This window comes from Lampetra fluviatilis, unplaced genomic scaffold, assembly GCF_964198595.1.
Source record: "Lampetra fluviatilis unplaced genomic scaffold, kcLamFluv1.1 SCAFFOLD_451, whole genome shotgun sequence".
NCBI classification, from domain to species: domain Eukaryota; kingdom Metazoa; phylum Chordata; class Hyperoartia; order Petromyzontiformes; family Petromyzontidae; genus Lampetra; species Lampetra fluviatilis.
The window spans coordinates 1-21,714 of record NW_027621832.1 but is presented as its reverse complement, the minus strand read 5'-3'; the positions used below and the strand labels follow the sequence as shown (position 1 = coordinate 21,714).

At 59.4% G+C, this 21,714-nt stretch overlaps 1 protein-coding gene across 1 annotated transcript; it reads right to left on the bottom strand.

Moving 5' to 3' along the window:
• Window positions 1-986: 986 nt before the first annotated feature.
• On the bottom strand, window positions 987-20,098 carry LOC144955763 (alpha-2-antiplasmin-like). The gene is made up of 9 exons (XM_078885894.1): window positions 20,019-20,098; window positions 16,298-16,382; window positions 13,075-13,108; window positions 10,309-10,485; window positions 7,401-7,541; window positions 5,997-6,197; window positions 5,274-5,410; window positions 3,954-4,164; window positions 987-1,315 (listed from the first exon to the last, which is right to left on the bottom strand). The coding sequence occupies exons 2-9, from the start codon at window positions 16,379-16,381 to the stop codon at window positions 987-989; spliced, it is 1,314 nt and encodes a 437-aa protein (XP_078742020.1). The 5' UTR covers window position 16,382; window positions 20,019-20,098.
• Between the last annotated feature and the right edge of the window lie 1,616 nt (window positions 20,099-21,714).

Below are 21,714 nucleotides of genomic sequence, written 5' to 3'. Positions count from 1 at the left end.
AGTCTGTGGGTCTCTGTGTGGTGAGTCTGTGGGTCTCTGTGTGGTGAGTCTGTGGGTCTCTGTGCAGTGAGTCTGTGGGTCTCTGTGTGGTGAGTCTGTGGGTCTCTGTGTGGTGAGTTTGTGGGTCTCTGTGTGGTGAGTCTGTGGGTCTCTGTGTGGTGAGTCTATGGGTCTTTGTGTGGTGAGTCTGTGCGTCTCTGTGTGGTGAGTCTGTGGGTCTCTGTGTGGTGAGTTTGTGGGTCTCTGTGTGGTGAGTCTATGGGTCTCTGTGTGGTGAGTTTGTGGGTCTCTGTGTGGTGAGTCTATGGGTCTCTGTGTGGTGAGTCTATGGGTCTCTGTGTGGTGAGTCTATGGGTCTCTGTGTGGTGAGTTTGTGGGTCTCTGTGTGGTGAGTCTATGGGTCTCTGTGTGGTGAGTCTATGGGTCTCTGTGTGGTGAGTCTGTGGGTCTCTGTGTGGTGAGTCTATGGGTCTCTGTGTGGTGAGTCTGTGGGTCTCTGTGTGATGAGTCTGTGGGTCTCTGTGTGGTGAGTCTGTGCGTCTCTGTGTGATGAGTCTGTGGGTCTCTGTGTGACGAGTCTGTGGGTCTCTGTGTGGTGAGTCTGTGGGTCTCTGTGTGGTGAGTCTATGGGTCTCTGTGTGGTGAGTCTGTGGGTCTCTGTGTGACGAGTCTGTGGGTCTCTGTGTGGTGAGTCTGTGGGTCTCTGTGTGGTGAGTCCACCACCACCCCCACCACCACCCCCACCACCCCCACCACCCCCACCACCACCCCCCCCACCACCACCACCTCCCCCCACCACCGCCACCACCGCCACCACCACCACCACCACCACACCCCCCACCACCACCACCCCCACCACCACCACCCCCATCACCACCCCCACCACCCCCACCACCACCCCCCCCACCACCACCACCTCCCCCCACCACCGCCACCACCGCCACCACCACCACCACCACCACACCCCCCACCACCACCACCACCAATCACACCTCCCCGCTCCGCGCTGGAACATCGGGTGCCGGGTCAACGATCCTTCCCAGCAACAGCGGGAGCCCCCCTCCTCCCCCTCCTCCTGCCCCCACGGGCCCCCCAATGGGGGGCTGGTCCCTGAGCAGGAACAGGAATGGCCGCTCAAGCGCCACCTCTCGCAGACTGCGGCTCGCCGCGGCCGCCGTGGCCGCGGCCGCCTCCACCCCCGCCTCGTCCAGGCGCAGGAAGGCCGAGTGCGAAACGTCGGACACCGCCAGCGGCTCCGCGGAGAGACCGCCGAGGTCGGCGGCGGGAGAGAGGAGGTGGGTCAGCGGCTTGGGGGCTGTGGGCGGAGAGGGGGTGGGGGGGGTGGGAGGGTGGGGGAGGGTGGGGGGAGGGTGGGGGGTGGGGGGTGGGTGGGGGGTGGGTGGGGGAGGGTGGGGGGAGGATGGGGAGGGAAAGGTGGGGGAGGATGGGGTGGGTGGGGGGTGGGTGGGGGAGGGTGGGGAGGGAAAGGTGGGGGAGGATGGGGTGGGTGGGGGGTGGGTGGGGGAGGGTGGGGGAGGGTGGGGAGTGGGTGGGAGTGGGTGGGGAGGGAAAGGTGGGGGGTGGAGAGGGTGGGGGGAGGGTGGGGGGGGGCAGGGTGGGGGGAGGGTGGGAAGGGTGGGGGGAGGGTGGGGGGGTGGGTGGGGGAAGGGAAAGGTGGGGGGAAGGTGGTGAGTAGGGTGGTGAGTGTGGTGGTGGTGGTGATTGAGGGTGGTGGTGAGTGGTGGTGGTGAGTGTGGTGAGTGGTGGTGGTGAGTGTGGTGAGTGGTGGTGGTGAGTGTGGTGGTGATTGAGGGTGGTGGTGAGTGTGGTGGTGAGTGTGGTGGTGAGTGGTGGTGGTGGTGATGGTGGTGAGTGAGTGTGGTGGTGAGTGTGGTGGTGAGTGGTGGTGGTGGTGGTGATGGTGGTGAGTGTGGTGGTGGTGAGTGAGTGTGGTGGTGAGTGTGGTGGTGAGTGGTGGTGGTGGTGGTGATGGTGGTGAGTGTGGTGGTGGTGAGTGAGTGTGGTGGTGAGTGTGGTGGTGAGTGGTGGTGAGTGAGTGTGGTGGTGAGTGTGGTGGTGAGTGGTGGTGAGTGTGGTGAGTGGTGGTGATGGTGTTGAGTGAGTGTGGTGGTGAGTGTGGTGGTGGTGAGTGAGTGTGGTGGTGAGTGTGGTGGTGAGTGTGGTGAGTGGTGGTGATGGTGTTGAGTGAGTGTGGTGGTGAGTGTGGTGGTGAGTGTGGTGGTGAGGGTGGTGGTGAGTGGTGGTGGTGAGTGAGGGTGGTGGTGGTGGGGGTGGTGGTGAGTAGGGTAGTGATGGGGTGGTGGTGAGTGAGTGTGGTGGTGAGTGAGTGTGGTGGTGAGTGAGTGGGGTGGTGGGGGTGGTGGTGAGTGAGTGGGGTGGTGGGGGTGGTGGTGAGTGAGTGGGGTGGTGGGGGTGGTGGTGAGTGAGTGGGGTGGTGAGGGTGGTGGTGAGTGGTGGTGGTGAGTGGGGTGGTGATGAGTGGGGTGGTGGTGGTGAGTGAGTGTGGTGGTGAGTGAGGGTGGTGGTGGCGGTGATGGTGGTGAGTGTGGTGGTGGTGAGTGAGTGTAGTGGTGAGGGTGGTGGTGAGTGTGGTGGTGAGTGGTGGTGGTGATGAGTGGGGTGGTGGTGGTGAGTGACTACCACCACAACCACCACCACACCTGACCACCACCACACCTGACCACCACCACCACACCTGACCACCACCACCACAACCACCACCACCACACCTGACCACCACCACAACCATCACTACCACCACCACAACCACCACCACACCTGACCACAACCACCACCACACCTGACTACCACCACAACCACCACCACACCTGACCACCACCACACCTGACCACCACCACCACACCTGACCACCACCACCACAACCACCACCACCACACCTGACCACCACCACAACCATCACTACCACCACCACAACCACCACCACACCTGACCACAACCACCACCACACCTGACTACCACCACAACCACCACCACACCTGACCACCACCACACCTGACCACCACCACCACACCTGACCACCACACCTGACCACAACCACACCTGACCACCACCACCACGACACCTGACCACCACCACCACCACCACCAGCACGACACCACCTACCCATGCTGTGCAGGGCCCGCGTGAGCTCCACCTTCTCCCGCAGCGTCACCTTGGGGATGGCCACGGACATCTCCACCACCACCACCACCACCACAACCACCACCACCACCTCCACCACAACCACCACAACATCCACCACCACCAGCACGACACCACCTACCCATGCTGTGCAGGGCCCGCGTGAGCTCCACCTTCTCCCGTAGCGTCACCTTGGGGATGGCCACGGACATCTCCACCACCACCACCACCACCACAACCACCACCACCACCTCCACCACAACCACCACAACATCCACCACCACCAGCACGACACCACCTACCCATGCTGTGCAGGGCCCGCGTGAGCTCCACCTTCTCCCGTAGCGTCACCTTGGGGATGGCCACGGACATCTCCACCACCACCACCACCACCACCACAACCACCACCACCACCTCCACCACAACCACCACAACATCCACCACCACCAGCACGACACCACCTACCCATGCTGTGCAGGGCCCACGTGAGCTCCACCTTCTCCCGTAGCGTCACCTTGGGGATGGCCACGGACATCTCCACCACCACCACCACCACCACCACAACCACCACCACCACCTCCACCACAACCACCACAACATCCACCACCACCAGCACGACACCACCTACCCATGCTGTGCAGGGCCCGCGTGAGCTCCACCTTCTCCCGTAGCGTCACCTTGGGGATGGCCACGGACATCTCCACCACCACCACCACCACCACCACAACCACCACCACCACCTCCACCACAACCACCACAACATCCACCACCACCAGCACGACACCACCTACCCATGCTGTGCAGGGCCCGCGTGAGCTCCACCTTCTCCCGTAGCGTCACCTTGGGGATGGCCACGGACATCTCCACGTCCTTCATGTTGCTGAGGCCGGCACGGAAGTCTGCGGCGCGGATGTTGGTCTGCATGGCGCGGAAGTCCTCGTCCGAGTCCGCCGAGGTCACCGTCACCAGGCTGGAGTTCTTGCAGAAGGGGAACTCGGCAAACTGGAGGTGGGGGGAGGTCAGGGGGGGGTGGGGGAGGTGGGGGGTGGTGGTGGGGTGGGGGAGGGAGAGGGAGGGAGGGAGGGAGAGGGAGGGGGAGGGAGGTGGGGGGAGGGAGAGGGGGAGAGAGGGAGGGGGAGGGGGGGGGGAGGTGGGTGGGGTGGAGGGAGGTGGGGGAGGTGGGGGGAGGTGGGGGGGGAGGTCGAGGGAGGGAGGGAGGTGGGGGAGGTGGGGGGATTGAGGGAGGGAGGTCACAGGATCAAGAATGGATCTCAGGAGCAGCTCTGTCACATTCACTTTTGCGGGTTCCGTTTTGAGTGTCCACCAGAAGCCTGCGTGACTTTGCTAGGGTCGAGAGCCCCACTGAGACTAGGCCTGAAGCCTGCCAGTCTCCCACTTTGTTAGGGACGAGAGCCCCACTGATACCAGGCCGAAGCCTGCGTGAATCTCACCTGGTAGGGATGAGAGCCCCACTGAGACCAGGCCGAAGCTTGTGAGTCTCCCACCTCGGTAGAGACGGGAGCCCCACTGACACCAGGCCGAAGCCTGCGAGACTCTCACCTCGGTAGGGACGAGAGCCCCACTGACACCAGGCCGAAGCCTGCGAGACTCTCACCTCGGTAGGGACGAGAGCCCCACTGACACCAGGCCGAAGCCTGCGAGACTCCCACCTCGGTAGAGACGGGAGCCCCACTGACACCAGGCCGAAGCCTGCGAGACTCTCACCTCGGTAGGGACGAGAGCCCCACTGACACCAGGCCGAAGCCTGCGAGACTCCCACCTCGGTAGAGACGGGAGCCCCACTGACACCAGGCCGAAGCCTGCGAGACTCTCACCTCGGTAGGGACGAGAGCCCCACTGAGACCAGGCCGAAGCTTGTGAGTCTCCCACCTCGGTAGGGACGAGAGCCCCACTGAGGCCAGGCCTGAAGCCTGCAAGTCTCTCACCTCGGTAGGGACGAGAGCCCCACTGAGACCAGGCCGAAGCCTGTGAGACTCCCACCTCGGTAGAGACGGGAGCCCCACTGAGACCAGGCCGAAGCCTGCGTGAATCTCACCTCGGTAGAGACGGGAGCCCCACTGAGACCAGGCCGAAGCCTGCGTGAATCTCACCTGGTAGGGAAAGAGGTCCTTGATGCGGAAGGGATAGGACGAGGCGTGGACCATCTCCACCATCTTCGTCTGCCCCATCGGCAGCAGGAACTGCCTCGGCACCGTGTTCTCGACGTTGAATTTCGTCTTCCACTCGCCTGCAACGTCCAGCGGGCACAGAGGGAGAGTCAGTGAGGGCAGCACAGAGGGTAGGTCGGTGAGGGGCAGAGGTCGCAAACGGGTTTCGATTCATTATTTGGTTCTTTCGGTAAAGTGACGTATGAAGATAAAATAATAAATTAAATTAAATACTAGCCACACGGCGTTTCGATTGCAACACAAGCAATCGTCGTCAGGTTTAAAAATAATAATTCCTGCAGTCACGAAAACTCCGAATTAAGTTTGGGTTTTGATTCCTTACCCGTACCCGTACCCGGCCGCACCAGGGTCGCAAACGGGTACCCTACCCGTACCCGTACCCGGCCGTACCTGTACCCTACCTGTACCCGGCAGTACCTGTACCCTACCCGTACCCGGCCGGGTACCTGATTGCGACCTCTGGGATGAAGCCGTGTTGCAGGCGCGGGTGGGTTGATTCTAGGAACTTGAATTGTGAGAAGAGACAAGACGTTGGGAAATGAGTGACAATCACGGTGACTCACCAGTGACTCACGGCCTACCCGTACCCGGCCGCACCAGGGTCGCAAACGGGTTACCCTCCCCCCTCCCCCCCTCCCCCCTCACCCTTGAAGTAGAGAGCGCTGAGTAGCAGGAGGCGCGTGTCTGCCCCGAGCCCCGTGACGAGGTCCCCGACGCGTCGCCCCGTCTTCCTCAGCGCCCACTCGTTCACGCGGCGCGCGTCTTCGTCGGCGGTGCCGTTCAGCTCGCTGCTGCCCGTGCCGTAGAACGTGGCCAGCCGGGAGCGGAAGCCCGGCTTGATGTGCGCTGAGGGCGGGCGGGCGGGCGGTGAAGTCGTTAACATCGTCGTCGTTGACGTCGTCGTCATCATCGACGTCATTGTCGTCATTGTCGTCATCGTCAACGTCATCGTCAACGTGATCGTCGTCATCGTCGTCGTCATCATCATCGTCATCATCATCGTCGTCAACGTCGTCGTCAACGTGATCGTCGTCATCATCGTCGTCATCGTCATCATCGTCGTCGTCGTCAACGTCATCGTCAACGTGATCGTCGTCATCATCGTCGTCATCGTCAACGTCATCGTCAACGTGATCGTCGTCATCATCGTCGTCATCGTCAACGTCATCATCAACGTGATCGTCGTCATCGTCATCATCGTCGTCATCATCGTCGTCGTCGTCGTCATCATCGTCATCATCATCGTCGTCATCGTCGTCATCGTCGTCGTCATCGTCATCATCGTCATTGTCGTCAACGTCATCATCAACATGATCGTCGTCATCATCGTTGTCATCATCGTCGACATCATCGTCGTCGTCATCATCGTCATTGTCGTCATCGTCATCATCATCGTCGACATCATCGTCATCGTCGTCGTCATCATCGTCATTGTCACCATCATCGTCGTCATCATCGTCATCTTCATCATCATCGTGGTGGTGGCGGTGGCGGCGGTGGTGGTGGAGGTTGTGGTGTTGGTGGTGTTGGTGGTGGTGGTGGTGTTGGTGGTGGTGATGGTGTTGGTGGTGGTGTTGGTGGTGGTGATGGTGGTGATGGTGGCGGTGGTGGTGATAGCGGTGGTGGTGGCGATGGTGGCGGTCGTGGTGGTGGTGTTGGTGGCGGTGGTGGTGGTGGTGGTGATGGTGGTGATGGTGGCGGTCGTGGTGGTGGTGGTGTTGGTGGTGGTGTTGGTGGTGTTGGTGGTGGTGGTGGAGTTGGTGTTGGTGGTGGTGGTGGCGGTGGTGGGGGTGGTGATGGCGGTGATGGCGGTGATAGTGGCGGTCGTGGTGGTGGTGGTGATGGTGGTGGTGGTGTTGGTGTTGGTGGTGGTGGTGTTGGTGGTGGTGTTGGTGGTGGTGTTGATGGTGGTGGTGGTGTTGGTGTTGGTGGTGTTGGTGGTGGTGGTGGTGGTGTTGGTGTTGGTGGTGGTGTTGGTGGTGGTGTTGATGGTGTTGGTGTTGTTGTTGATGGTGGTGTTGGTGGTGTTGGTGGTGTTGGTGGTGTCACCTTGACGCAGGAAGATGTGAGAAGCCACTGCGGTTGTCTCCTGTGCGAGCGTGCCGAACACGAAGCGCAGGATGCGGTGGTCGCAGTCGTCACGGAGGGCGAGAAGGTCCAGCAGCTCCCGCTTGGTCTCACCCTCGGCTCCTGGGACGTCACCAACATCACCACCATCATCATCACCACCATCATCACCACCACCATCATCACCATCACCGTCACCACCATCACCATCACCACCGTCACCGTCACCACCATCACCGTCACCACCGTCACCACCGTCACCACCATCACCGTCACCGTCACCACCATCACCGTCACCACCGTCACCACCATCACCGTCACCATCACTGTCACCGTCACCACTGCCACCACCGTCACCACCATCACCATCACCACCGTCACCACCGCCACCACCATCACCACCACCGTCACCACCGTCACCACCGTCACCACCACCATCACTGTCACCGTCACCACTGCCACCACCGTCACCACCATCACCATCACCACCGTCACCACCGCCACCACCACCGTCACCACCGTCACCAGCAGCGGCACCATCGGCAGTACCGCGGTGGAGGCTGTGAGAGGTTTGACAAGTGGCCTTGCGGTGGTGCAAGAGGAGGAGCAGGAGGATGAAGATGGAGGAGGATGAAGAAGAGGAGGAGGGAGACACGTTTTCAAAAATAAGAAATTAAAATAATAAAAAAATAATAAAATTTATTTTCATACAAATTTCATTCTAATTTAGATTTTCTATCTACGTGACTTCACCGAACGAACCATGGCCCAAGGATAACAGCCAATCCGGTCCACACACACGGTGCGCCGTGGCCTCCTGTGCCCAAGTAGCCGCCGCGGGGGGTCCCCGCTCGCCTTGCAACACCTCCAGCGGCGGCGGCGGCCGTCTCGTCTCCGTGGCGCGGGCTTTGCCGGCACTTTGCCGAGCCTTTGCCGAGCCTCTGCCGAGCCTCTGCCAGGCCTCTACCGGGCCTCTACCAGGCCTCTGCCAGGCCACGGCCCCCGCGCTCTCCTTGGTGGCCTCTGGGGGGTCGTGGCCGTAGCATCTGACTGTCGGCGACCGCACTACATCATCCCACCCCCCCTCCCCGGAGCCGAGGAAGGGAGAGAGGGAGAGTGGGAGGATGAGGAGGTCTAGGAGTGAGGATGAGGCAGAGGTCGCAACCGGGTACCTGATACCCGTACCCTACCAGATACTCGTACCCTACCCCATACCCTACCCGATACCCGTACCCTACCCGATACCCGTACCCTACCAGATACTCGTACCCTACCCCATACCCTACCCGATACCCGTACCCTACCTGATACCCGTACCCTACCCGATACCCGTACCCTACCAGATACCCGTACCCTACCCCATACCCTACCCGATACCCGTACCCTACCCGATACCCGTACCCTACCTGATACCCGTACCCTACCCGATACCCGTACCCTACCAGATACCCGTACCCTACCCCATACCCTACCCAATACCCGTACCCTACCCGATACCCGTACCCTACCCGATACCCGTACCCTACCCGATACCCGGCTACCCGTACCCGGCCGGGTACGGGTAGCCGTTTGTGACCCTGGTGTGGCCGGGTACGGGTACGGGTAGGCCGTGAGTCACTGGTGAGTCACCATTTGTCACTCATTTCGGGTAGGGAACAGGTACCCGTACCCGGCCAGGTACGGGTACCAGTTTGCGACCCTGGTGCGGCCGGGTACGGGTAGGCCGTGAGTCACTGGTGAGTCACCGTGATTGTCACTCATTTCCCAACGTCTTGTCTCTTCTCACAATTCAAGTTCCTAGAATCAACCCACCCGCGCCTGCAACATGGCTTCATCCCAGAGGTCACAATCGGGTACCCGATACCCGTACCCTACCCATACCCGGCCGGGTACGGGTACGCCGGGTACAGGAAGCCGTTTGCGACCCTGGTGCGGCCGGGTACGGGTACGGGTAGGCCGTGAGTCACTGGTGAGTCACTATTTGTCACTCATTTCGGGTACGGTACGGGTAGGGAACAGGTACCCGTACCCGGCCAGGTATGGGTACCAGTTTACGACCCTGGTGCGGCCGGGTAAGGGTAGGCCGTGAGTCACTGGTGATTCACCGTTTGTCACTCATTTCGGGTAGGGTACGGGTAAGGAATCAAACCCGTTTGCGACCTCTGGGATGAGGAGGCCTAGGGTGAGAGGATGAGGCCTAGGGTGAGAGGATGAGGCCTAGGGTGAGAGGATGAGGCCTAGGGTGAGAGGATGAGGCCTAGGTGTGAGAGGATGAGGCCTAGGGTGAGAGAATGAGGCCTAGGGTGAGAGGATGAGGCCTAGGGTGAGAGGATGAGGCCTAGGGTAAGAGGATGAGGAGGCCTAGGGTGAGAGGATGAGGCCTAGGGTGAGAGGATGAGGCCTAGGGTGAGAGGATGAGGCCTAGGGTGAGAGGATGAGGCCTAGGGTGAGAGGATAAGGCCTAGGGTGAGAGGATGAGGCCTAGGGTGAGAGGATGAGGCCTAGGGTGAGAGGATGAGGCCTAGGTGTGAGAGGATGAGGCCTAGGGTGAGAGGATGAGGCCTAGGATGAGAGGATGAGGCCTAGGTGTGAGAGGATGAGGCCTAGGGTAAGAGGATGAGGAGGCCTAGGGTGAGAGGATGAGGCCTAGGGTGAGATGATGAGGCCTAGGGTGAGAGGATGAGGCCTAGGGTGAGAGGATGAGGCCTAGGGTGAGAGGATGAGGCCTAGGGTGAGAGGATGAGGCCTAGGGTGAGAGGATGAGGCCTAGGGTGAGAGGATGAGGCCTAGGTGTGAGAGGATGAGGCCTAGGGTGAGAGGATGAGGCCTAGGGTGAGAGGATGAGGCCTAGGGTGAGAGGATGAGGAGGCCTAGGTGTGAGAGGCGCTACCCAGGGCGATGTTGGCGAGCACCATGGCGACGCTGACTGGCGAGATGAGGATGTTGGTGGTGGGAGGCAGGGCGCTGTCCAGCACGCGGAACAGGCTGAGGCCTAGCTCCAAGATGGCCTCCACGACACGCTCCACCTCCTGTGGGCTGGGCGCTACGGACACGTCACAGGCGGCTTCTGGGGGAGGGGAGGAGGGAGCAAGGGGGTGGGGGCAGGGGGGGTGTGGGGGGGAGGGAGGGAGTGGGGGAGTAGTGGGTCTGTGTGGTGAGTCTATGGGTCTCTGTGTGGTGAGTCTGTGGGTCTCTGTGTGGTGAGTCTATGGGTCTCTGTGTGGTGAGTCTGTGGGTCTCTGTGTGGTGAGTCTGTGGGTCTCTGTGTGGTGAGTCTGTGGGTCTGTGTGGTGAGTCTAAGGGTCTCTGTGTGATGAGTCTGTGGGTCTCTGTGTGGTGAGTCTGTGAGTCTATTGTGAGTCTATGGGTCTCTGTGTGGTGAGTCTGTGGGTCTCTGTGTGGTGAGTCTGTGGGTCTCTGTGTGGTGAGTATATAAGTCTCTGTGTGGTGAGTCTAGGGGTCTCTGTGGTGAGTCTGTGGGTCTATTGTGAGTCTATGGGTCTCTATGGTGAGCCTGTCTTTGTGTGGTGAGTCTATGGGTCTCTATGTGGTGAGTCTATGAGTCTATTGTGAGTCTATGGGTCTCTGTGTGGTGAGTCTGTGGGTCTGTGTGTCGTGAGTCTGTGGGTCTGTGTGGTGAGTCTGTGGGTCTCTGTGTGGTGAGTCTATGGGTCACTGTGTGGTGAGCCTGTGGGTCTCTGTGTGGTGAGTCTGTGGGTCTCTGTGTGGTGAGTCTGTGGGTCTCTGTGTGGTGAGTCTATGGGTCTCTGTGTGGTGAGTCTGTGGGTCTCTGTGTGGTGAGTCTGTGGGTCTCTGTGTGGTGAGTCTGTGGGTCTCTGTGTGGTGAGTCTATAAGTCTCTGTGTGGTGAGTCTAGGGGTCTCTGTGGTGAGTCTGTGGGTCTATTGTGAGTCTATGGGTCTCTATGGTGAGCCTGTCTTTGTGTGGTGAGTCTATGGGTCTCTATGTGGTGAGTCTATGAGTCTATTGTGAGTCTATGGGTCTCTGTGTGGTGAGTCTGTGGGTCTCTGTGTGGTGAGTCTGTGGGTCTCTGTGTGGTGAGTCTGTGGGTCTCTGTGTGGTGAGTCTGTGGGTCTCTCTGTGGTGAGTCTATAAGTCTCCGTGTGGTTAGTTTGTGGGTCTCTGTGTGGTGAGTCTGTGGGTCTCTGTGTGATGAGTCTGTGGGTCTCTGTGTGGTGAGTCTGTGGGTCTGTGTGGTGAGTCTATGGGTCTCTGTGTGGTGAGTCTGTGGGTCTCTGTGTGGTGAGTCTATGGGTCTCTGTGTGGTGAGTCTGTGGGTCTCTGTGTGGTGAGTCTATGGGTCTCTGTGTGGTGAGTCTATGGGTCTCTGTGTGGTAAGTCTGTGGGTCTCTGTGTGGTGAGTCTGTGGGTCTCTGTGTGGTGAGTCTATGGGTCTCTGTGTGGTAGGTCTATGGGTCTCTGTGTGGTGAGTCTATGGGTCTCTGTGTGGTAAGTCTGTGGGTCTCTGTGTGGTGAGTCTGTGGGTCTCTGTGTGGTGAGTCTATGGGTCTCTGTGTGGTGAGTCTGTGGGTCTCTGTGTGGTGAGTCTGTGGGTCTCTGTGTGATGAGTCTATGGGTCTCTGTGTGGTGAGTCTGTGGGTCTCTATGTGATGAGTCTGTGAGTCTCTGTGTGGTGAGTCTGTGGGTCTCTGTGTGGTGAGTCTGTGGGTCTCTGTGTAGTGAGTCTGTGGGTCTCTGTGTGGTGAGTCTGTGGGTCTCTGTGTGTTGAGTCTGTGGGTCTCTGTGTGATGAGTCTGTGGGTCTCTGTGTGGTGAGTCTGTGGGTCTCTGTGTGGTGAGTCTATGGATCTCTGTGTGGTGAGTCTGTGGGTCTCTGTGTGGTGAGTCTGTGGGTCTCTGTGTGTTGAGTCTGTGGGTCTCTGTGTGGTGAGTCTGTGGGTCTCTGTGTGGTGAGTCTGTGGGTCTCTGTGTGGTGAGTCTGTGGGTCTCTGTGTGTTGAGTCTGTGGGTCTCTGTGTGGTGAGTCTGTGGTCTCTGTGTGGTGAGTCTATGGATCTCTGTGTGGTGAGTCTGTGGGTCTCTGTGTGGTGAGTCTGTGGGTATCTGTGTGTTGAGTCTGTGGGTCTCTGTGTGGTGAGTCTGTGGGTCTCTGTGTGGTGAGTCTATGGATCTCTGTGTGGTGAGTCTGTGGGTCTCTGTGTGGTGAGTCTGTGGGTCTCTGTGTGGTGAGTCTGTGGGTCTCTGTGTGTTGAGTCTGTGGGTCTCTGTGTGGTGAGTCTGTGGGTCTCTGTGTGGTGAGTCTGTGGGTCTCTGTGTGGTGAGTCTGTGGGTCTCTGTGTGGTGAGTCTGTGGGTCTCTGTGTGATGAGTCTGTGGGTCTCTGTGTGGTGAGTCTGTGGGTCTCTGTGTGGTGAGTCTGTGGGTCTCTGTGTGGTGAGTCTGTGGGTCTCTGTGTGGTGAGTCTGTGGGTCTCTGTATGGTGAGTCTGTGGGTCTCTGTGTGGTGTGTCTGTGGGTCTCTGTATGGTGAGTCTGTGGGTCTCTGTGTGGTGAGTCTATGGATCTCTGTGTGGTGAGTCTGTGGGTCTCTGTGTGGTGTGTGTAGTACATAGACACTGCTGCTACTCACTAGCTAACATCGCTTTCCCCTACAGCCCTGCTAGAGGCCTTTGAATGTACCTTGGGTTTCCTTTGCTTTGGGGACGTCATCCTTCTGGGGAAATATAAAAGAGAAGAGACGGCATGAGTTGATAAAACTACAACCTCAGACACTGAGACACTGAGACACGGTCTCAGCTGTCTAGACACTGAGACTCTGGGACACTGGGACACTGAGACACTGAGACACTGGGACACTGAGACACTGAGACACTGGGACACTGAGACACTGGGACTCTGAGACACTGGGACACTGAGACACTGAGACACTGGGACACTGAGACACTGGGACACTGAGACACTGGGACTCTGGGACACTGGGACTCTGAGACACTGAGACACTGGGACACTGGGACACTGGGACACTGAGACACTGGGACTCTGAGACACTGAGACACTGGGACACTGGGACACTGAGACACTGAGACACTGGGACACTGGGACACTGAGACACTGAGACACTGGGACACTGAGACACTGAGACACTGGGACACTGAGACACTGGGACTCTGAGACACTGGGACACTGAGACACTGAGACACTGGGACACTGAGACACTGGGACACTGAGACACTGGGACTCTGGGACACTGGGACTCTGAGACACTGAGACACTGGGACACTGGGACACTGGGACACTGAGACACTGGGACACTGGGACACTGAGACACTGGGACTCTGAGACACTGAGACACTGGGACACTGGGACACTGAGACACTGGGACACTGAGACACTGGGACACTGGGACACTGAGACACTGGGACACTGAGACACTGAGCCACTGAGACACTGAGACACTGGGACACTGAGACACTGGGACACTGAGACACTGGGACTCTGGGACACTGGGACTCTGAGACACTGAGACACTGGGACACTGGGACACTGGGACACTGAGACACTGGGACTCTGAGACACTGAGACACTGGGACACTGGGACACTGAGACACTGAGACACTGGGACACTGAGACACTGGGACACTGAGACACTGGGACCCTGAGACACTGGGACACTGGGACACTGAGACACTGGGACACTGAGACACTGAGCCACTGAGACACTGAGACACTGGGACACTGAGACACTGGGACACTGAGACACTGAGACACTGGGACACTGGGACACTGAGACACTGAGACACTGAGACACTGGGACACTGAGACACTGGGACACTGAGACACTGGGACACTGAGACACTGAGACACTGAGACACTGGGACACTGAGACCTCAACTGTCTAGACAGCTGAGACACTGAGACACTGAGACAGACACTGAGACACTGGGACACTGAGACACTGAGACAGACACTGAGACACTGGGACACTGAGACACTGAGACACTGAGACAGACACTGAGACACTGAGACAGACACTGAGACACTGAGACAGACACTGAGACACTGGGACACTGGGACACTGAGACACTGAGACACTGAGACACTGGGACACTGGGACACTGAGACACTGGGACACTGGGACACTAGGACACTGAGACCTCAACTGTCTAGACAGCTGGGACACTGAGACACTGAGACACTGAGACACTGGAACACTGGGACACTGAGACACTGAGACACTGGGACACTGAGACACTGAGACACTGGGACACTGAGACACTGGGACTCTGAGACACTGGGACACTGAGACACTGAGACACTGGGACACTGAGACACTGGGACACTGAGACACTGGGACTCTGGGACACTGGGACTCTGAGACACTGAGACACTGGGACACTGGGACACTGGGACACTGAGACACTGGGACTCTGAGACACTGAGACACTGGGACACTGGGACACTGAGACACTGAGACACTGGGACACTGAGACACTGGGACACTGAGACACTGGGACACTGAGACACTGGGACACTGGGACACTGAGACACTGGGACACTGAGACACTGAGCCACTGAGACACTGAGACACTGGGACACTGAGACACTGGGACACTGAGACACTGGGACTCTGGGACACTGGGACTCTGAGGCACTGAGACACTGGGACACTGGGACACTGGGACACTGAGACACTGGGACTCTGAGACACTGGGACACTGGGACACTGAGACACTGAGACACTGGGACACTGAGACACTGGGACACTGAGACACTGGGACACTGAGACACTGGGACACTGGGACACTGAGACACTGGGACACTGAGACACTGAGCCACTGAGACACTGAGACACTGGGACACTGAGACACTGGGACACTGAGACACTGAGACACTGGGACACTGGGACACTGAGACACTGAGACACTGAGACACTGGGACACTGAGACACTGGGACACTGAGACACTGGGACACTGAGACACTGAGACACTGAGACACTGGGACACTGAGACCTCAACTGTCTAGACAGCTGAGACACTGAGACACTGAGACAGACACTGAGACACTGGGACACTGAGACACTGAGACAGACACTGAGACACTGGGACACTGAGACACTGAGACACTGAGACAGACACTGAGACACTGAGACAGACACTGAGACACTGAGACAGACACTGAGACACTGGGACACTGGGACACTGAGACACTGAGACACTGAGACACTGGGACACTGGGACACTGAGACACTGGGACACTGGGACACTGGGACACTAGGACACTGAGACCTCAACTGTCTAGACAGCTGGGACACTGAGACACTGAGACACTGAGACACTGGAACACTGGGACACTGAGACACTGAGACACTGGGACACTGAGACACTGAGACACTGAGACACTGGAACACTGGGACACTGAGACACTGAGACACTGGGACACTGAGACACTGAGACACTGGAACACTGGGACACTGGGACACTGGGACACTAGGACACTGAGACCTCAACTGTCTAGACAGCTGAGACACTGAGACAGACACTGAGACACTGGGACACTGAGACACTGAGACACTGAGACAGACACTGAGACACTGAGACAGACACTGAGACACTGAGACACTGAGACACTGAGACACTGAGACAGACACTGAGACACTGAGACACTGGGACACTGAGACACTGAGACACTGAGACAGACACTGAGAGACTGAGACACTGGGACACTGAGACACTGAGACACTGGGACACTGAGACACTGAGACACTGGGACACTGAGACACTGAGACACTGAGACACTGAGACAGACACTGAGACACTGAGACACTGGGACGCTGAGACACTGAGACACTGGGACACTGAGACACTGAGACCCGGTCCCAAGATGTTGAATCGGTGACGTCACCTTCGCGAATCGTCCACTGGCCTTGGTCGCGTGCAGGCAGCCAATCACGGCGCTCAGCAGCAAGCAGCGAAGAGCCCAATGCATTCTGGGGGACGGAGGAAACGCCACCATCACCACCACGATCACCAACACCACCGCCACCATCACCACCATCACCTCCATCAGCACCACCACCATCATCACCACCATCACCAACACCACCGCCACCATCATCACCAATACCACCATCACCAACACCACCTCCATCAGCACCACCACTATCACCATCATCAGCACCAACAACTCCATCACCACCACCACCACCATCACCTCCATCAGCACCATCACCGCCACCACCATCACCGCCACCACCATCAGCACCACCATCACCGCCACCACCACCACCTCCATCACCACCATCACCACCATCACCATCACCAACACCATCACCGCCACCATTACCACCACCTCCTCCAACCCCACCACTGCCATCACCACCATCACCACCACCATCACCACCATCACCTCCATCAGCACCACCACTATCGCCATCATCATCACCAACAACTCCATTACCACCACCACCAGTAGCACCACCATCACCACCACCATCACCACCACCATCACCAACACCACCTCCATCACCACCACCATCACCACCACCATCACCTCCTCCAACCCCACCATCACCACCATCACCACCACCATCACCATCACCACCTCCATCACCACCACCATGACCACCGCCATCACCTCCTCCAACCCCACCATCACCACCATCACCACCATCACCACCACCATCTCCATCACCACCACCATGACCACCACCATCACCTCCTCCAACCCCACCATCACCACCATCACCACCACCGTGTAAATCATTGTCGTGATGTTGACTCTGCTTGCACACAGGCGTACCCCGCGGTGTTTAAAGAGTCAACAGTGGGGGGGGGGGGTGGAACCTCGCTCAACCCCACGGGGCCACCCTTCAAAATAAATGTCCCCCCAACCCCTAAGGCCCCCCCCCCCTCGCTCAACACCACGGGGCCACCCTTCAAAATAAAAGTCCCCCCCCCGCTCAACTCCACGGGGCCACCCTTCAAAATAAAAGTCCCCCCCCTCCCTCAACCCCAGGGGGCCACCCTTCAAAATAAAAGTCCCCTCCCTCAACCCCATGGGACCACCCTTCAAAATAAAAGTCCCCTCCCCTCCCTCAACCCCACGGGGCCACCCTTCATGATAAAAGTCCCCTCCCAATCCCTGAGGACCCCCCCCCCTCCCTCAACCCCACGGGGCCACCCTTCAAGATAAAATTCCCCTCCCAATCCCTAAGGGCCCCCCCTCCTCGCTCAACCCCACGGGGCCACCCTTCAAAATAAAAGTCCCCTCCCAACCCCTGAGGACCCCCTCCCCTCGCTCAACCCCAGGGAGCCACCCTTCAAAATAAAAGTCCCCACCCCTCAACTCCACGGGGCCACCCTTCAAAATAAAAGTCCCCATCCAACCCCTAAGGGCCCCCCCCCCTCGCTGAACCCCACGGGGCCACCCTTCAAAATAAAAGTCCCTTCCCCTCCCTCAACCCCATGGGACCACCCTTCAAAATAAAGTCCCCACCCAACCCCTAATAGCCCCCCCTCGCTCAATCCCACGGGGCCACCCTTCAAAATAAAAGTCCCATCCCAACCCCTAAGGATCCCCCCCCCCCTCGCTCAACTCCACGGGGCCACTCTTCAAAATAAAAGTCCCCACACAACCCCTGAGCCCACCCCCCCTCGCTCAACCCCACGGGGCCACCCTTCAATATAAAAGTCCCCTCTCAATTCCTAAGGCCCCCTCCCTCAACCCCACGGGGCCACCCTCCAAAATAAAAGTCCCCTCCCCTCCCTCAACCCCACGGGGCCACCCTTCAAGATAAAAGTCCCCCCCCCAACCCCGAAGGACACCCCCCCCTCCCTCAACCGCACGGGGCCACCCTTCATGATAAAAGTCCCCTCCCAATCCCTACGGGCCCGCCCTCCTCGCTCAACCCCACGGGGCCACCCTTCAAGATAAAAGTCCCCCCCCCCTCCCTCAACCCCACGGGGCCACCCTTCATGATAAAAGTCCCCTCCCAATCCCTAAGGGCCCCCCCTCCTCGCTCAACCCCACGGGGCCACCCTTCAAGATAAAAGTCCCCTCCCAATCCCTAAGGGCCCCCCCTCCTCGCTCAACCCCACGGGGCCACCCTTCAAAATAAAAGTCCCCTCCCAACCCCGAGGGAGTCAAGGTGGCTGATATCATCATCATCAATCACCACGTGGGAATTTATAGCAACGGCCAAATCCTCTTAACGAACACAGAGACCCAGTGATTAATAGAGATTCCTAGAGATACACAGATCCAGACTACGGCTCCCTCCCACAGGGTTCAGTGTTGATGGATGAGGCTCACAGAGCCAAACTAAGGCTCCCTCCCACAGGGTTCAGTGTTGATGGATGAGGCTCACAGAGCCAGACTAAGGCTCCCTCCCACAGGGTTCAGTGTTGATGGATGAGGCTCACAGAGCCAAACTAAGGCTCCCTCCCACAGGGTTCAGTGTTAATCACTGAGGCTCACAGAGCCAGACCAAGGCTCCCTCCCATAGGGTTCAGTGATAATCACTGAGGCTCACAGAGCCAGACTAAGGCTCCCTCCCATAGGGTTCAGTGTTAATCACTGAGGCTCACAGAGCCAGACCAAGGCTCCCTCCCATAGGGTTCAGTGATAATCACTGAGGCTCACAGAGCCAGACCAAGGCTCCCTCCCATAGGGTTCAGTGTTAATCACTGAGGCTCACAGAGCCAGACTAAGGCTCCCTCCCATAGGGTTCGGTGTTAATCACTGAGGCTCACAGAGCCAGACTAAGGCTCCCACAGGGTTCAGTGTTAATCACTGAGGCTCACAGAGCCAGACTAAGGCTCCCTCCCACAGGGTTCAGTGTTGATGGATGAAGCTCACAGAGCCAGACTAAGGCTCCCCCTCACATAGGGTTTAGTGTTAATCACTGAGGCTCACAGAGCCAGACTAAGGCTCCCTCCCACAGGGTTCAGTGTTAATCACTGAGGCTCACAGAGCCAGACTAAGGCTCCCACAGGGTTCAGTGTTGATCACTGAGGCTCACAGAGCCAGACCAAGGCTCCCTCCCATAGGGTTCAGCGTTAATCACTGAGGCTCACAGAGCCAGACCAAGGCTCCCTCCCATAGGGTTCAGTGTTAATCACTGAGGCTCACAGAGCCAGACTAAGGCTCCCTCCCATAGGGTTCAGTGTTAATCACTGAGGCTCACAGAGCCAGACTAAGGCTCCCACAGGGTTCAGTGTTAATCACTGAGGCTCACAGAGCCAGACTAAGGCTCCCACAGGGTTCAGTGTTAATCACTGAGACTCACAGAGCCAGACTAAGGCTCCCACAGGGTTCAGTGTTAATCACTGAGGCTCACAGAGCCAGACTAAGGCTCCCACAGGGTTCAGTGTTAATCACTGAGGCTCACAGAGCCAGACTAAGGCTCCCACAGGGTTCAGTGTTAATCACTGAGGCTCACAGAGCCAGACTAAGGCTCCCACAGGGTTCAGTGTTAATCACTGAGGCTCACAGAGCCAGACTAAGGCTCCCACAGGGTTCAGTGTTAATCACTGAGGCTCACAGAGCCAGACTAAGGCTCCCACAGGGTTCAGTGTTAATCACTGAGGCTCACAGAGCCAGACTAAGGCAGCAGGGCTCTCACCTGGCGGTGTTGGAGGACTTTTTTCGCACCGTAACTGAGCCAGGCAGCGACAAGCGATGTCCACTGAGTGATCTGGGGAGTCTCGCTCGGTCTGTGCGGGCGGCAGGGGACAGCACGCGACTTTAACTGCGTGGGAGGGAGAGGGGGGGAGAGGGGGGAGAGTGGGGGGAGAGTGGGGGGAGTGTGGGGGGAGTGTGGGGGGAGAGGGGGGGAGAGAGGGGGGAGAAAGGGGGGAGAGAGTGGGAGAGGAGGGAGAGAGGGGAGAGGGGGGAGAGAGGGGGGAGAGAGTGGGGAGAGTGGGAGAGAGGGGGAGAGTGGGGGGAGAGTGGGGGGAGAGTGGGGGAGAGAGGGGGAGAGAGGGGGGAGAGAGTAGGGAGAGGGGGGGAGGGGGGAGAGAGGGGGGAGAGAGGGGAGAGAGGGGGGGAGAGGGGGGGGAGAGGGGGGGGAGAGGGGGGAGAGGGGGGAGAGAGGGGGGAGAGAGGGGGAGAGAGGGGGGAGAGAGGGGGGAGAGAGGGGGGAGAGAGGGGGGAGAGAGGGGGGAGAGAGGGGGGAGAGAGGGGGAGAGGGGGGGAGAGAGGGGGGAGAGAGGGGGAGAGAGGGGGGAGAGAGGGGGGAGAGTGGGGGGAGAGGGGGGAGAGAGGGGGGAGAGAGTGGGGAGAGGGGGGAGAGAGGGGAGAGGGGGGAGAGAGGGGGGAGAGAGTGGGGAGAGTGGGGAGAGTGGGGAGAGAGGGGGATAGTGGGGGGAGAGTGGGGGGAGAGTGGGGGAGAGAGGGGGAGAGAGGGGGGAGAGAGTAGGGAGAGGGAAGGGAGGGGGGAGAGAGGGGGGAGAGGGGGGAGAGAGGGGAGAGAGGGGGGGGAGAGGGGGGGAGAGGGGAGAGAGGGGGGAGAGAGGGGGGAGAGAGGGGGGAGAGAGGGGGAGAGAGGGGGGAGAGTGGGGGGAGAGGGGGAGAGAGGGGGGAGAGAGTGGGGAGAGTGGGGAGAGTGGGGAGAGAGGGGGAGAGTGGGGGGGAGAGTGGGGGGAGAGAGGGGGGGGAGAGTAGGGAGAGGGGGGGGGAGGGGGGAGAGAGGGGGAGAGGGGGGGGAGAGGGGGGGGAGAGGGGGGAGAGAGGGGAGAGAGGGGAGAGAGAGGGGGGGAGAGAGGGGGGAGAGAGGGGGGAGAGTGGGGGAGAGGGGGAGAGAGGGGGGAGAGAGAGGGAGAGAGTGGGGAGAGGGTGGGGAGAGTGGGGAGAGTGGGGAGAGAGGGGGAGAGTGGGGGGAGAGTGGGGGGAGAGTGGGGGAGAGAGGGGGAGAGAGGGGGAGAGAGTAGGGAGGGAGAGGGGGGAGAGGGGGGAGAGAGGGAGAGAGGGGGGAGAGAGGGGGGGAGAGGGGGGGGAGAGGGGGGAGAGAGGGGGGGAGAGAGGGGAGAGAGGGGGGAGAGAGGGGGGGAGAGAGATAGGGAGGAGAGGGGGGAGAGTGGGGGAGAGTGGGGAGAGGGGGGAGAGGGGGGGAGTGGGGGGAGAGAGGGAAGAGAGGGGGGAGAGTGGGGGGAGAGTGGGGGGAGAGTGGGGGGAGAGTGGGGGGAGAGAGGTGGGGAGAGGGGGGAGAGGGGGGAGAGGGGGGAGAGAGTGGGGAGAGGGGGGAGAGAGGGGGGAGAGTGGGGGGGAGAGTGGGGGGGAGAGTGGGGGGAGAGTGGGGGGAGAGTGGGGGGAGAGTGGGG